The 12,941-nt window shown below is 32.9% G+C and overlaps 1 protein-coding gene across 1 annotated transcript; it reads left to right on the plus strand.

Moving 5' to 3' along the window:
* The first annotated feature begins 3,354 nt into the window (after window positions 1-3,354).
* ctsc (cathepsin C) lies at window positions 3,355-12,546 on the plus strand. The gene is made up of 7 exons (XM_073817691.1): window positions 3,355-3,642; window positions 5,348-5,493; window positions 6,447-6,610; window positions 6,753-6,908; window positions 7,010-7,125; window positions 9,025-9,156; window positions 10,863-12,546. Exons 1-7 carry the CDS (start codon window positions 3,489-3,491, stop codon window positions 11,360-11,362), a joined length of 1,368 nt encoding a protein of 455 aa, XP_073673792.1. The 5' UTR covers window positions 3,355-3,488; the 3' UTR covers window positions 11,363-12,546.
* The last annotated feature ends 395 nt before the right edge of the window (window positions 12,547-12,941 follow it).

Consider the following 12,941-nt stretch of genomic DNA (forward strand, 5'->3'; position numbering starts at 1 on the left):
AATAAAAAATAACATGCATTTTTTATTATCTATTATTTGCAGATTCTGCAAGGTGTATGTAAACTTTTGACTTCAACTGTATGTGGGTGGATTTTGATGTGAGAGGACAACAGGGGATGGACATTTTTTACTGAAGGAAGCATTATTATGAATTATGGACTTGTGGTATTTTAGCAGGAAGCAATGGTTTGATGTTAAACATCTTAATAATGGAATTATTTCTTACAAACATGCAGTTTTTGTCACGGTTCACGGATGAGGTCAGGGTCCAAAATGCAGGGAAAGGATTTTAATGAAACAAAACACAAATAAACAAACAAAAGGCCAACACGGCACAACACAACTAGAATTGAAATTCAAAACAGGAAACACGGTCTGGAATCAGGAACAGGGAAACACACACGAAGACAATGCAGCCAGAATGAGGAGTGAGAGATGAGCAGCTTTAAAGTCTGTATAATTGTGAACAGGTGTGAGTTGAGACGAGTGAAACAATCACAAGACAGGTGTATACAATCAGGGAAGTGCAGTGTAAGGGAAGGGGAAACAGCGACCTCAGGTGGCTGAGGGAACCCACAGCCTAGAGTCATGACAGTTTTTGGCTTCTGAAGACGTTAACTGATGGACTGGAGTGGTGTGGATTACTTGTGGATTACTGTGATTTTTTTCAGCTGTTTAGAGATTCTGACGGCACCCATTCACTGCAGAGGATCCACTGGTGAGCAAGTGATGTAATGCTACATTTCTCCAAATCTGTTCTGATGCAGATACAAACTCATCTACATCTTGGATGGCCTGAAGGTGAGAAAAATAAAGCAAATTTTCATTTTTGGATCAACTATTCTTTAAAATATAGCGTGAAGCAACCTTATCAATATTGCAACTGAATGGGTCATTTTAATAAACTTTGTAATAAGCACAAAATTTTATGTAACATATACATAAAATGGTAACCGCCTAAAAAAACAAAATGTTTAAGAAGAAAAAGAGAAAGTCAGAAGTAAAATGAGTAAATCCTCACTGGCACGTCCTTCTGTTGTTTTGCTGATAAAGCGGTTATAAAATCCCCACAGAAGTGCGTGACTCAGGTTTAAAGGTCCTAACTCTAAATTTTCACTTCACTAAAGATCTGCCCTCACGAAAATGAACCATGGTTTAACAATGTTAACCACAAATTAACCATTGTTTTTCTACACTAACCTTAGTTTAACCTTGGTATTTGTAAAATTGTGGTAATCAATATGCCAAAAAACATTAAATAAAACCATGGTTCATTTTCGTAAGGGTGCCTCCAAGGATTTGCATGTTTCTATTGCTTTACTATTTGGAGACATATTTCTTGAAAAAATCATTAGAATTCAAATTCAACATGAAACAGCATTTGCAATGCACTATAGATATTTTTTAAATAAAATTGTGCAACTTCATTATTAGAGATATAATTAGAAATATACACTACCTAAATAATTAAATACACTACTAGTCAAAAGTTTGGACACACTTCCTCATCAAAGAGAATGGGGAAGTGTGTCCAAACTTTTGACTGGTAGTGTATTTAATTATATAATAGTACACATGTAAATGATATTAAAGTATATTTTAGTTCACATTAATTGCTTATTATTCAGAAGTCCATATTTACCATATTTCAATGTACATATAAAATATACTCAAGTGTCACTAAAGTGTAAACAATAATAATAATTGCATTTAATGTGATTTTAAACTGTGATATATTTGAAATCAATTACAAATAATATGCATTAGATGGTCGAAAACATTACATTTAATTCACACTTAAGTATATTGTTAACCGACATTAAAGTATATTTTAGTTCACACTAATTGCTTGTCAGCACATTGAACAATGCACTTTAATCGTACTTTAAAGACACTAGAAGCAATTATGAAAGTACATATAAAGACGTACAAAAGTCCCACTTAAGTGGTTTAAAACAAAATCACTCAAACGTTTAACTAATTGCATTTAATGTAATTTTAAACTGATATATTTGAAATTAATTACAAATAATATGCATTAGGTTGTCAAAAACATTACATTAATTCACACTTAAGTGTATTGTTAACTGACATTAAAGTAAATTTTTGTTCACATTAATTGCTTGTCAGTACATTAAGCAGCACACTTTAATCATATTTTAAAGACACTAGAAGAAATTATGAAAGTACATATAAAGAAGTACTAAAGTCCCACTTAAGTGGTTCAGAAACATCACTCAAAAGTTCAACTAATTGAATTTAATGTCATTTTAAATGGTTATATATTTGAAATTAATTACAAATAACATGCATTAGGTTTTTAAAAACATTACATTTAATTCACACTTAAGTATATTGTAAACTGACATTAAAGTATATTTTAGTTCACATTAATTGCTTGTCAGCACATTAAGCAGTAAACTTTAATCATATTTTAAAGACACCACAAGCAATTATGGAAGTACATGCAAAGATGTACTAAAATCCTACTTAAGTGGTTCGAAAGTTAAACTAATTGCATTTAATGTAATTTTAAACTGTGATGTATTTGAAATCAATTACAAATAATATGCATTAAGTGGTGACACTAATGTCCCACTTAAGTGGTTTAAAAACAAAATCACTCAAAAGTTCAACTAATTGCATTTAATGTAATTTTAAACTGTGGTGTATTTTAAATCAATTACAAATAATATACTATAGGTGGTCAAACATTACATTTAATTCACACTTAAGTGTATTGTTAACTGACATCAAGCATATTTGAGCCAGCACATAGAGCAGTACACTTTAATCATATTTTAAAAACACTAGAAGGAATCATAAAAGTACATATAAAGATATACTAAAGTGGTTTAAAATTTTTAACTAAACTAATTGCATTTAATATAACTTTAAAATGATACATTTGAAATTAATTACACAAAATAAGCGGTGAAAACATAACTTTTAATTTGCACTTATGTTTTTACATAAAAGTCTTTATAAAAGTATACTTAAGTGCACTTCTTTTCAAAAGGGTACGTTATGTAATGTATTTCTGATTTAAACTATGGTTGTTGTTTTTGTGTGTGGGCCTACATGGTTTTAACTGAGTGTATATAATGTGTTTCCATAACCAAATAATATGCGTTTGTCTGTTGGTGTGATTAATGTATGTATTTATGTGATTGAGTTAATGCGTGTTTGTCAAAAGACTTAATTATTGTGTGTGTGATAGAATCAACTGCGTATGTTTGCATGATTAATGTTTTTTTTTTTTTTTTTTTGAGTGACAGAAGTACTTCTGCGCGCGCACGCGCTCACTGTTCTATCACGTGACTCGTGTCATATGATCATCGTTGTATAAAGTAGCACACGGCTGGTCACCAGAGAGTTTTACTACTGCAGGTGCGCGGAAGGACGAGAAGGACACGCGTTTGTTTCCTTGCGTCCGGTCAGTGTTTAACTCCCCGCGCTGTCCCGTTACATATAATCGGACAGTCACGATGCGCGCTCTCGCTGTGATTGTTTTGTTAGCGTTTATCGGCGGGTCTGCGGCCGACACTCCAGCCAACTGCACCTATGAGGACCTGCTGGGCACCTGGATCTTCAGCGTATATAATGTGGGTCAAGATCGAACCATCAACTGCTCCAGCACAGGTCAGACAAGATCAGATCAGACCATCACAGCTATCTGAATCAGTGTCTTCCACACGGAAGTTTAGTTTACTTTCGGTTTCATGCTGGGGTCTTCACCTGAACATCTGTGCTTATTTTTAATATAATCGACCTACCAATAGGCATGACACTAAAATGAAGCGTTAATGGCATAAAGATGTACTTTGTATTCTCTTAATAACATTTGACACTGTGGTGTACCATGGTGCAATGATTAACATCGCCATTATGCTTTGTTTGATAGTTATCATGCTACTAAATGATTCATATACCATGGTTTTTCCAAGTTACTCCAAGAATACCGTGGCAAAAAAACATGGTTGTATATTTTTTTTTTTTGGAGTATACTTTTCCTATTTAACATGGTAATCACTCAAGAGGCATGGTAAATATTAAAGTATAATGTCAATGCTAGTATCATGGTAGTACCACAGTACCAGTGTTTTTAAGAGTATATTACTTTGGAGCAACTTGGAAATACCATAGTATATTAACGTAGTAATTCCTCAGTAGCATGGTAAATATCAAACTATAATGTAAATGCTAGTATCATGGTAGTACCACAGTACCAGTGTTTTAAAGAGAATACAAAAAGTCAACAAGTATAAAGTAGTTACTTTGGAGTCACTTGGAAATACCATGGTATAATAACATGGTAATCACTCAGTAGCCTGGTAAATATCCAAGTATAATGTTAATACTAGTACCATGGTGGTACCACAGTATAAATGTTTTTAAGAGTATACAAAAGCCAAAAGTATAATGTAGCTTATTTGAAAATACCATGGTATATTAATCACTCCGTAGCATGGTAAATAATATACCATGGTATTTCCAAGTTACTCCAAAGTAACTACTTTATACATGTTGACTTTTTGTATACTCTTAAAGACACTGGTACTGAGGTACTACCATGGTACACTAGTAGCGTTGACAGTATACTTTGATTATTTACCATGCTACTGAGTGATTTTATTTACCATGGTATTTTCAAATAAGCTACATTATACTTTTGGCTTTCATATACTCTTAAAACATTTATACTGTGGTACCACCATGGTACTTGCATTGACATTATACTGTAATATTTACCATGCTACTGAGTGATTGCCATGTTTATATACCATGGTATTTCCAAGTTACTCCAAAGTAACTACTTTATACTTGTTGGCTTCTTGCGTACTCTTAAAAACACTGGTACTTTGGTACTAACATGGTACAGTACTAACATTGACATTATACTTTGATATTTACCAGGCTACTGAATGACTACCGTGCTCCAATACCATGGTTTTTTCCAAGTTACTCCAAGAATGCTATCTTAAAAACATAGTATATTATATTATTTTGTTAGTGTCAGTCCATTAAAGCATGTTTACCTCAATTAACAATATTATATTACTACTTTAATGCTGTCTGAGAGTACAAAAGTATCAATTTCAGTGTCATTTTTGGTTTATATTTCGTTATGTTTCCTTTTCCTATTTAATATATTGGCTGTTTTAAAACCTTGTTAAATGCCATTATAAGCAGCATTTGTAGGCACCAGAGGTGCATCTAAACATACAAAAGCACATAATTCTGTATATACAGGCAGCTCAGGTTTTGAATTGCAGTTGTTGTGTTTGCATATTATCAAAGCTACTTCCTTAAGGTTCTAAATTAAACTTTGTGGACTTGTCAACAGGAAAGTCAGTGAAGACTGTGACCGTGGACCTGCAGAAGTTGTATGTTGCTGTGGATGATCTTGGTCACACTGGGTTCTTCACTCTGATTTATAACCAAGGCTTTGAAGTGGTGATCAATGACTACAAATGGTTTGGGTTTTTCAAGGTAAGCATGATGAGACACTTTCAGTCTCGGGTAACGACACATGACTGATCAGATGACTGAGGTTTCACAATGAGGGAAATTCTGACCTCAGCTCTTTTGTGTTTTGCTGCTCTGTCTAGCTCAATTGTGGAATGTGTTTTTTTTTTTTTTTTTTTTTTTTTATTACTAGGATAAGGTCCCAATGTAATTTTTTTTATTGCAATTACAACATTGTTTGGAATGAGTTTTTAATTTTTAGTTTGAGTAATTTGTATGCTTTTTTTTTTAATACTTTTTTTAATTGCAATTTTTTTCAGGTATTTTTAATGTCATTTGTTTTTAAAAAAAATTTAGTAGTTTTATATGCTTGTCTTTTTATATGTATATATTCTTCTTTTACACTTTATTTGTAATTTAATTTGTTACCAAAACATGTTTTGATAGTTGGATTTTTTTTTTTTTTTTTTTTTTTTTGCTTTTTCATTTTTAGCTTTTTTTTTATATATGCTTGTCATTTGCATATTTATCTACATGTTTATATATTTGTATAAAATTTTAGATTTTATTTAAAAAAAAAAAAAAAATTACTTTATTTTTTTTAAACCGGTTACCAAAAATTTTTTTTTTTGATAGTTTGATTTAAAAAAATAACTTTTTAGTAATTTATATGCTTGTCGTTTTTCTTTTAATACTTTATTTTTAATAATTTAATTTCAGTTACCATATTTTTTGTTAGTTTTAGTTAGAAGTAGCAACACTGCTGAGTTCCAGTAATTAAAAGTGAACAGAATAAAGACTTTTGCCTTCATATACAAATTCACAAACAATTTTATGACTAGGTTAATCTTTAAAATGTGATTTTGCACATTCCTAGCATCAGTAGAATCACATGATGTTGCTTTAGAATCACATAGAATGATTAGGTCATTCAAAATTTAATTGCATTGTATTTTTTTTTTTCTCTACGTGTGTAGTATTCTCAGCAGGGTTCAGAAGTGACCAGTTACTGTGATCAGACGCTGCCCGGTTGGGTTCATGATGTTTTAGGAAACAACTGGGGCTGTTTCACTGGGAAGAAAGTGCAGCCCATCCCACCACGAATTGACCAAAGTCACATGCTTGGATTCGAACACAAACTGTAAGCGTGTCAGCAGTCTTTGTTTGTCTCTCGTGACTCAATTGTCCTTTATCTTGCTCTCTATGTCCTGATAAGATCTCATGTGATTTCATCAACCTTGAATGATTGATGCATTTATTGATTCATCTTACATGATCTCCAGGCTCATGAAGCTCCCGTACAAAAACGACATGAACTTTGTGGATCAAATAAACTCCGTTCAGAAGTCCTGGAAAGCCACAACATACAGTCTCTATCAGACCCTCACCATACAGGAGATGCTGAGGAGATCAGGAGGGCATGCCTCTCGTATACCACGGTACGCTCACTTTAACTAGTGCTGAATATTAGGAGCAACAGTTTTTCATTTAGAAGGTAAATGGTTGATTGTGATTTCATGTCTCTTTGTCTTTCTTGTAGACGTGTCAGGCCTGTGACAGTTTCTGCAGACAGTAAGATGGCGGCCAGTCTTCCAGAACACTGGGACTGGAGAAACGTGAATGGAGTCAGTTATGTCAGCCCTGTCCGCAACCAAGGTGTGTGTGAAAGAGAGTAAAAGAAAATACTGCAACCAAATGGTTGCATCAGTCTGTCTTGTATTGCACAGAGTTGAGCATGTGATTTATATCAGAAATCACTTGCAGTCCTTTACCACCTCCAGTTGAGTCCTGGGAATCACTTCAATAAGCTACTATTGATCGATTAAATGCGTTCACTCTCCAGTCCTGGAAGTGTGTGTTATTGAGTGGTGTTCTTACTATAGAACAGCCTGGTAAAAGATGCTAGAAATGCTACCGGGAGATCAGTCTAGTGTGTGATAGACTATTGTTATTTTTTACTGAAATTAAATGATTGTAGTATTTTATTTATTTGTATCTGTATAATAAAAATTGCAAAGGAACCTCTGCCAATTCCTTAAACCCGTGTTTTTTTTTTTTTTTTTTTTTTTTTTGCTATTGCTACTATAGAATTTTATGATTTTCAATGGGCTTTTTAATTTATTTAGCTTTTTTTTTTTTCTTTTAATTTTAATTTTTTTTTTTTGAGGGCTTTTAAAAATATTTTGTAGTGTGTTTTTATATATAGTTATTTTTTTTTTGTTCTACTACTAGTTGTAGTAACTTGTGGCTTTTTATTTACTGCGGGGTTATTTTATTTATTTTGTTTTATATTTTTAGTTTAGTTTTTTTTTGTTAGTAACTTGTAAACAGTGTGCCTGTTTTCATTTTTATTTATTTGAGGGTTTTTTTGTAGTTTATATTTAGTTCTACTACTAGTTGTAGTAACTTGTGTTTTTTTTTATGGGGGTTATATTTTTCTTTAGTTTATTATTTTATTTATTTTAATTTTATGTTTTTAGTTTTATTACTAGTTGTAGTAACTTGTGCTTTTTATTCTCATTTATTTGAGTTTTTTTTTTTTTTTTAGCTTTTTTATATTTGTTTTTTTAGGCTTCAGGTTTTTTTAGTTATATTTTTAGTTCTACTGGTTGTAGTAACTTGTGCTTATTAGTTTTTTTTTTAATTCTTAGTTTTTTTTTGTTTTATATTTTCAGTTCTAACTTGTGTGCTTTTCATTTTTAAGTTTGTATTTTACTTGTCTTTTTATATTTTAGGTTTTTAGTTTTATATTTGTACTGCTAGTTGTAGTACCTTTTTTTTTGTTCGTTTTTTTATATATATATTTTTGTTTAATTTTTTTTAATTTATTACTTTTTTTTATTTTTTTTTATTTGAGGGTTTAAATTTATTTTTTTTCAGTTTTAATTTTTATATAATTTTAGTTCTACTGCTAGTTGTAGCAACTTGTGTGCTTTTTATTTCATTTTTTTTTTTAATGTTTATGCCACTTGTCCTTTTTTTTTAATTTTTATTTTAGATGTGTCTTGTTGGGTAATTACTAGTATTTTGACTCGTATTTTTAGGAAATGGATATTTTAAAGTGGTTTGAGATCTGTGGTCCCATGACTAAGATAATCAGCCCTTGTCACTGGTTTGTCTGTTTAAAGTCCTCTTATTTCTCTTTGTCTTAAGCTGTCTAATCCTCTTCGATGTTATAGCTGTTCTCAGTATCTCAGTATGACTTGAATTTGTTTCCTTCCATTTGTACTGAAGTCCTATTACTGAGCTTTACAATCTCATCTTTTAGATAAGTCAGTCTTTTACCATTGATTATAAAAACAAACTAGTATTTCTTCTCTCTAAAGTAAGTGAGGAGATGATCACCTCTTCAAGCGATGGTCGATGTGTCTGGAGTGGCTTGTTCCTTTCAGAGCCAATCGTGTCTCACTTTAGTTAAGAGCTCCTTCAGATGCTCTGTATACATTAGAGGAGGAAGGAGAGTGGATTAAAGCACAATTGTGTAGGGCAAAAGTAATGAGGTTGTAAATTGTCATGTTTCATCTCTAAATTATTTACTTTCCTTTCTTTCTCAAGCTCAATGCGGCAGCTGTTACTCCTTCGCCACTATGGGAATGCTTGAAGCGCGAGTCCGAATCCGGACGAACAACACGCAGCAGCCCGTGTTCAGTCCGCAGCAAGTGGTGTCCTGCTCCCAGTATTCTCAAGGTAAAAGCACATGTTGATGCACTGAGGCAGTATTTAATGTGACCTGTATCTGTGGTGAACTTCAGAGGGCCTGTCTGCGTATTTGCAGTTATAAAACCGTGACTGTTTGCCTTTCCAGTACCCTCAGGAATTATGGTTACACAATCCGATTGAGATCAGAATGGATTCCTTGCGTAAATGTTTGACTTTGGGTTCCTTTTTTTCCTTTCCTGTAGGTTTTATAAGGTCAGAAAGATTGATTTCTTTAGGGATGTAAAATTATATTATTCTTATACACTTATACTTGATCGAAAATTAATAAGCTTTGGCCATTGATGTATGGTTTGTTAGGATCGATAATTCTAAAATCGATAATTTAAAACAAAGAAATTTAGCGACAATGTATTTTTATTATGGAAATATTAATGAATTGGTAGTAATTTTACACTATAAAATTGTTGCTTTGTGTTATGTTATTTTATAACAATAATTATTTTAAATTTTATAGTATAAAGTTATTATATAAAATGTGTATATATAATTATAAACTATTTTGTTGTCCTGCTCAGCATTCTTTTAGTATCACGATGATATTATTGTAGTTTTTATTAATATTTTGAATTTTATTTTTACATTTACGCTTTAGTTTTAGAGTGTTTTTTTTTTTTTTTTTTTTTTTTAGTACATCAACTGAAACTAAAAGATAGTTGTCTTGGGAATTGACTGAAATAACATACAAATAAAATTAAATAAAATTTAAAAAATGTAAAACATTAAACATTTTATTTCAGTTAAGTTTTACACTACCAGTCAATTTTATTTATTTTTATTTTTTTAATAACAGAAGGGTTTTTAATGTTGCTTTTTTTTTTTTTTTTATCCAAGTACAGCAAAAATGGTAACATTAAGTATTTTGAATATTTGAATATATTTTAAAATGTAATTTATTCCTGTGATTTCAAAGCTGAATTTTTAGCATCATTAGACTTTTTAGTCACATGATCCTCCAAAAGGCATTCTAATATTCTGATTTGCTGCTCAAAAATATTTGTTAAACAAATGGAACTAGTTTTTTTCCCCCCCAGGTTTCTTTGATAAAAAGAAAATTTATTAAAACAGCATTTACATAAAATAGAAATGTCTTTCATCACTTTTGAGCAATTTAAAGCATCATTGCTAAATAAAATATTAATTAAAATTTTAATTTCCTTCCCCCTGTATAAAAAAAAATACTGTTACAAAAGCTTTTTATTTCATCTATTGTGATCTATCTATTCAAAGAATCCTAAAAAAACATGTACTTATTTGTTTTAAATATTAATAAAAATGTTTCTTGAACAGCAAACTAGCATATTAGAATGATTTCTGAAGGATCATGTGACACTGAAGACTAGAGTGATGATGCTAAAAATTTAGCTTTGATCACATGAATTGTATTTTCAAAATATATTCAAATAGAAAGCAGATATTTTAAATCGTAAAAATATTTCACAATATTACTGCTTTTGCTGTATTTTGGATCAAATAAATCCAGGCTTGGTGAGCAGAAGAGACTTCTTTAAAAATCATAGCTTTTGACTGGTAGAGTAAGTTATGGTTTTACTTTAAGTTACCTATGTTAACCAATATATATACTTCCCAAAATTTTGCAATTAATTGAATGTTCTGAAGGTAACATTTTGGATTTTAGTCTGTATTTCAATTGATTTTTGTTGTCTTTTGTACAGGTTGTGATGGAGGTTTCCCATACCTAATCGGTAAATACATCCAGGACTTCGGTATTGTGGAGGAGGACTGTTTCCCCTACACCGGGGATGATTCTCCCTGCAAAGTACCTGAGAAATGCACAAGGTACTATGCCTCAGAATATCACTACGTGGGTGGGTTTTACGGCGGTTGCAGTGAGGCGGCCATGATGCTGGAGCTGGTGAGGAATGGCCCCATGGGCGTGGCCCTGGAGGTGTACCCCGATTTCATGAACTACAAAGAGGGCATCTACCATCACACCGGCCTCCGTGACTCTGTCAATCCGTTTGAGCTGACCAATCACGCCGTGTTGTTGGTGGGATATGGGAAGTGCCATAAGACCGGCGAGAAGTACTGGATCGTGAAGAACAGCTGGGGAACCGGATGGGGCGAGAATGGGTTTTTCAAAATCCGTCGTGGAACGGATGAATGTGCCATTGAGAGCATTGCTGTAGCGGCTACACCAATCGCCCAACTTTAAAAAGCGTAGACAAATTGGTCAGTTGAAGCAAGCATGGTCGGGTAAAATAATGGCAATTCTAAAAAAGGGAAAACGGTGCGACTTTAACAAGTTTTAAACTACTAAATTGTTTAGACCTCCACCAGACAGGTTCAAAGTGATCAAAGAGGCCATGTAGATTGAACTTCAGAAAATTTCTGTCTTAAAGGTTCCTTTTCGTAGCAAACAGTTTGAACTTGTGAAATGACAAGTCTCTATAGAACTGATTCACTCTCATTTCCCAATTCCTCACATTATGAAGCTTACGCTTCATTTTGGCTTCTCTTTTCGGTCTGGTTCCTTGCGAGTTGACATCAGCTCTGTCTCCAGAGCTTTGACTTTCTCTTGCTGGCCTCTAGAGAATGTATTCATCTTCTGTGGCTTTTACAGTTCCTTCTGTTTTTGGCAGCCCTTTAAAGAACAATGGTGAGGCCATTTAGTTTCTGTCTCTTCAAATCCCCCAGTTATCATCTTCCTCTGAGCCACCTGTCTACCTGGAAAAACGTCTGATTCGGCCTGTCGTGTTCCTGTCTTGGGTCACCAACTCGTCCAATTGTTGCTGACACCCAAAACCAACCCTGTCTAAAGTGTAGTTATGGATTTAAATTGATCTAAAAGTCTTTGTAGGTCTTGCCTCTGGTTTTTGCAGTGCCGTGTTTTGTTGCAACTGACCTGCTGTCTCAATCTGTTCATTCTCTTCGACTTCCATGTTCCATTTCATTCGTTTCATTTTCATTAAGTGCTAATGAAAGTTGAGTGCCTTCAAGTTCTACGATGTGCCTCAACTGCTTAAAATGTGTTTTTTTTAGAATAAAAAGGGATTTTAGATTCTCATTGATCCATGTGAGCTCTGAATGTCACATTTGCACTCTGCTTTGTCAATTTTACACCACTCTTTTAACTGGACATAAAGTCATTTTGTATTCCGAGAATATCAAGTTGGCAATTGCTCTCAGGAAAATCAGTACTTGTGGTTTAATGAACAATCACTTTATCAATAGCAATAGACTAAAGGGATGTGTACGTATGTATATTTTGAGTCCTCTGCCAACAGTTAAGCTGCTCAGGACTGTTTGAATCCAATGGTTTAATCACAATCTTCGATTTTGGCCTTTTTTGTGCTCCTGTATGTGTCATGATCTTTAATAAAGCTGCTTTTTAAGGTACTTTTGACCTTTGGTGTACTTGACTTTTGTGTAGCCTAAACGATAAATTCAAGATTTATTTCAATTTTCTTGCAGACCTTTAAGGCCGTAGGTCAAACAGGCCCACTGAGTTTGTTCCGATCAACCTGTTTACCTTGTCTAATGGGTGCTCAAAGTTCATTGGCCTATAGCAGCCATGTTTTTAGAGATATGTAAATGTCCTTATAACCACTTTTGACCAAGACCATGCGTACCAATTTTCATGTCAATAGGACAAATGGTTGCATAGTTATTGCCATTTTTGTTTATAGTGCCACCAAGTGTCCAAGAGCCACAACTTTTTTTCCATGTGACCTTAGATTCCGCTCTGACATGTGTTATGCATTTTGCAAAGATATTTAATTCCTTTCAAAAGT

The sequence above is a fragment of the Garra rufa genome, chromosome 14 (assembly GCF_049309525.1).
Source record: "Garra rufa chromosome 14, GarRuf1.0, whole genome shotgun sequence".
Taxonomy (NCBI): Eukaryota; Metazoa; Chordata; class Actinopteri; order Cypriniformes; family Cyprinidae; genus Garra; species Garra rufa.

Coding starts and splice junctions, on each gene's coding strand:
- ctsc (XM_073817691.1), top strand. CDS start 3,489: ATGCGCGCTCTCGCTGTGATTGTTTTGTTAGCGTTTATCGGCGGGTCT. Junction 5,494..6,446: donor AATGGTTTGGGTTTTTCAAG/GTAAGCATGATG, acceptor CTACGTGTGTAG/TATTCTCAGCAGGGTTCAGA. Junction 7,126..9,024: donor CAGCCCTGTCCGCAACCAAG/GTGTGTGTGAAA, acceptor TTCTTTCTCAAG/CTCAATGCGGCAGCTGTTAC.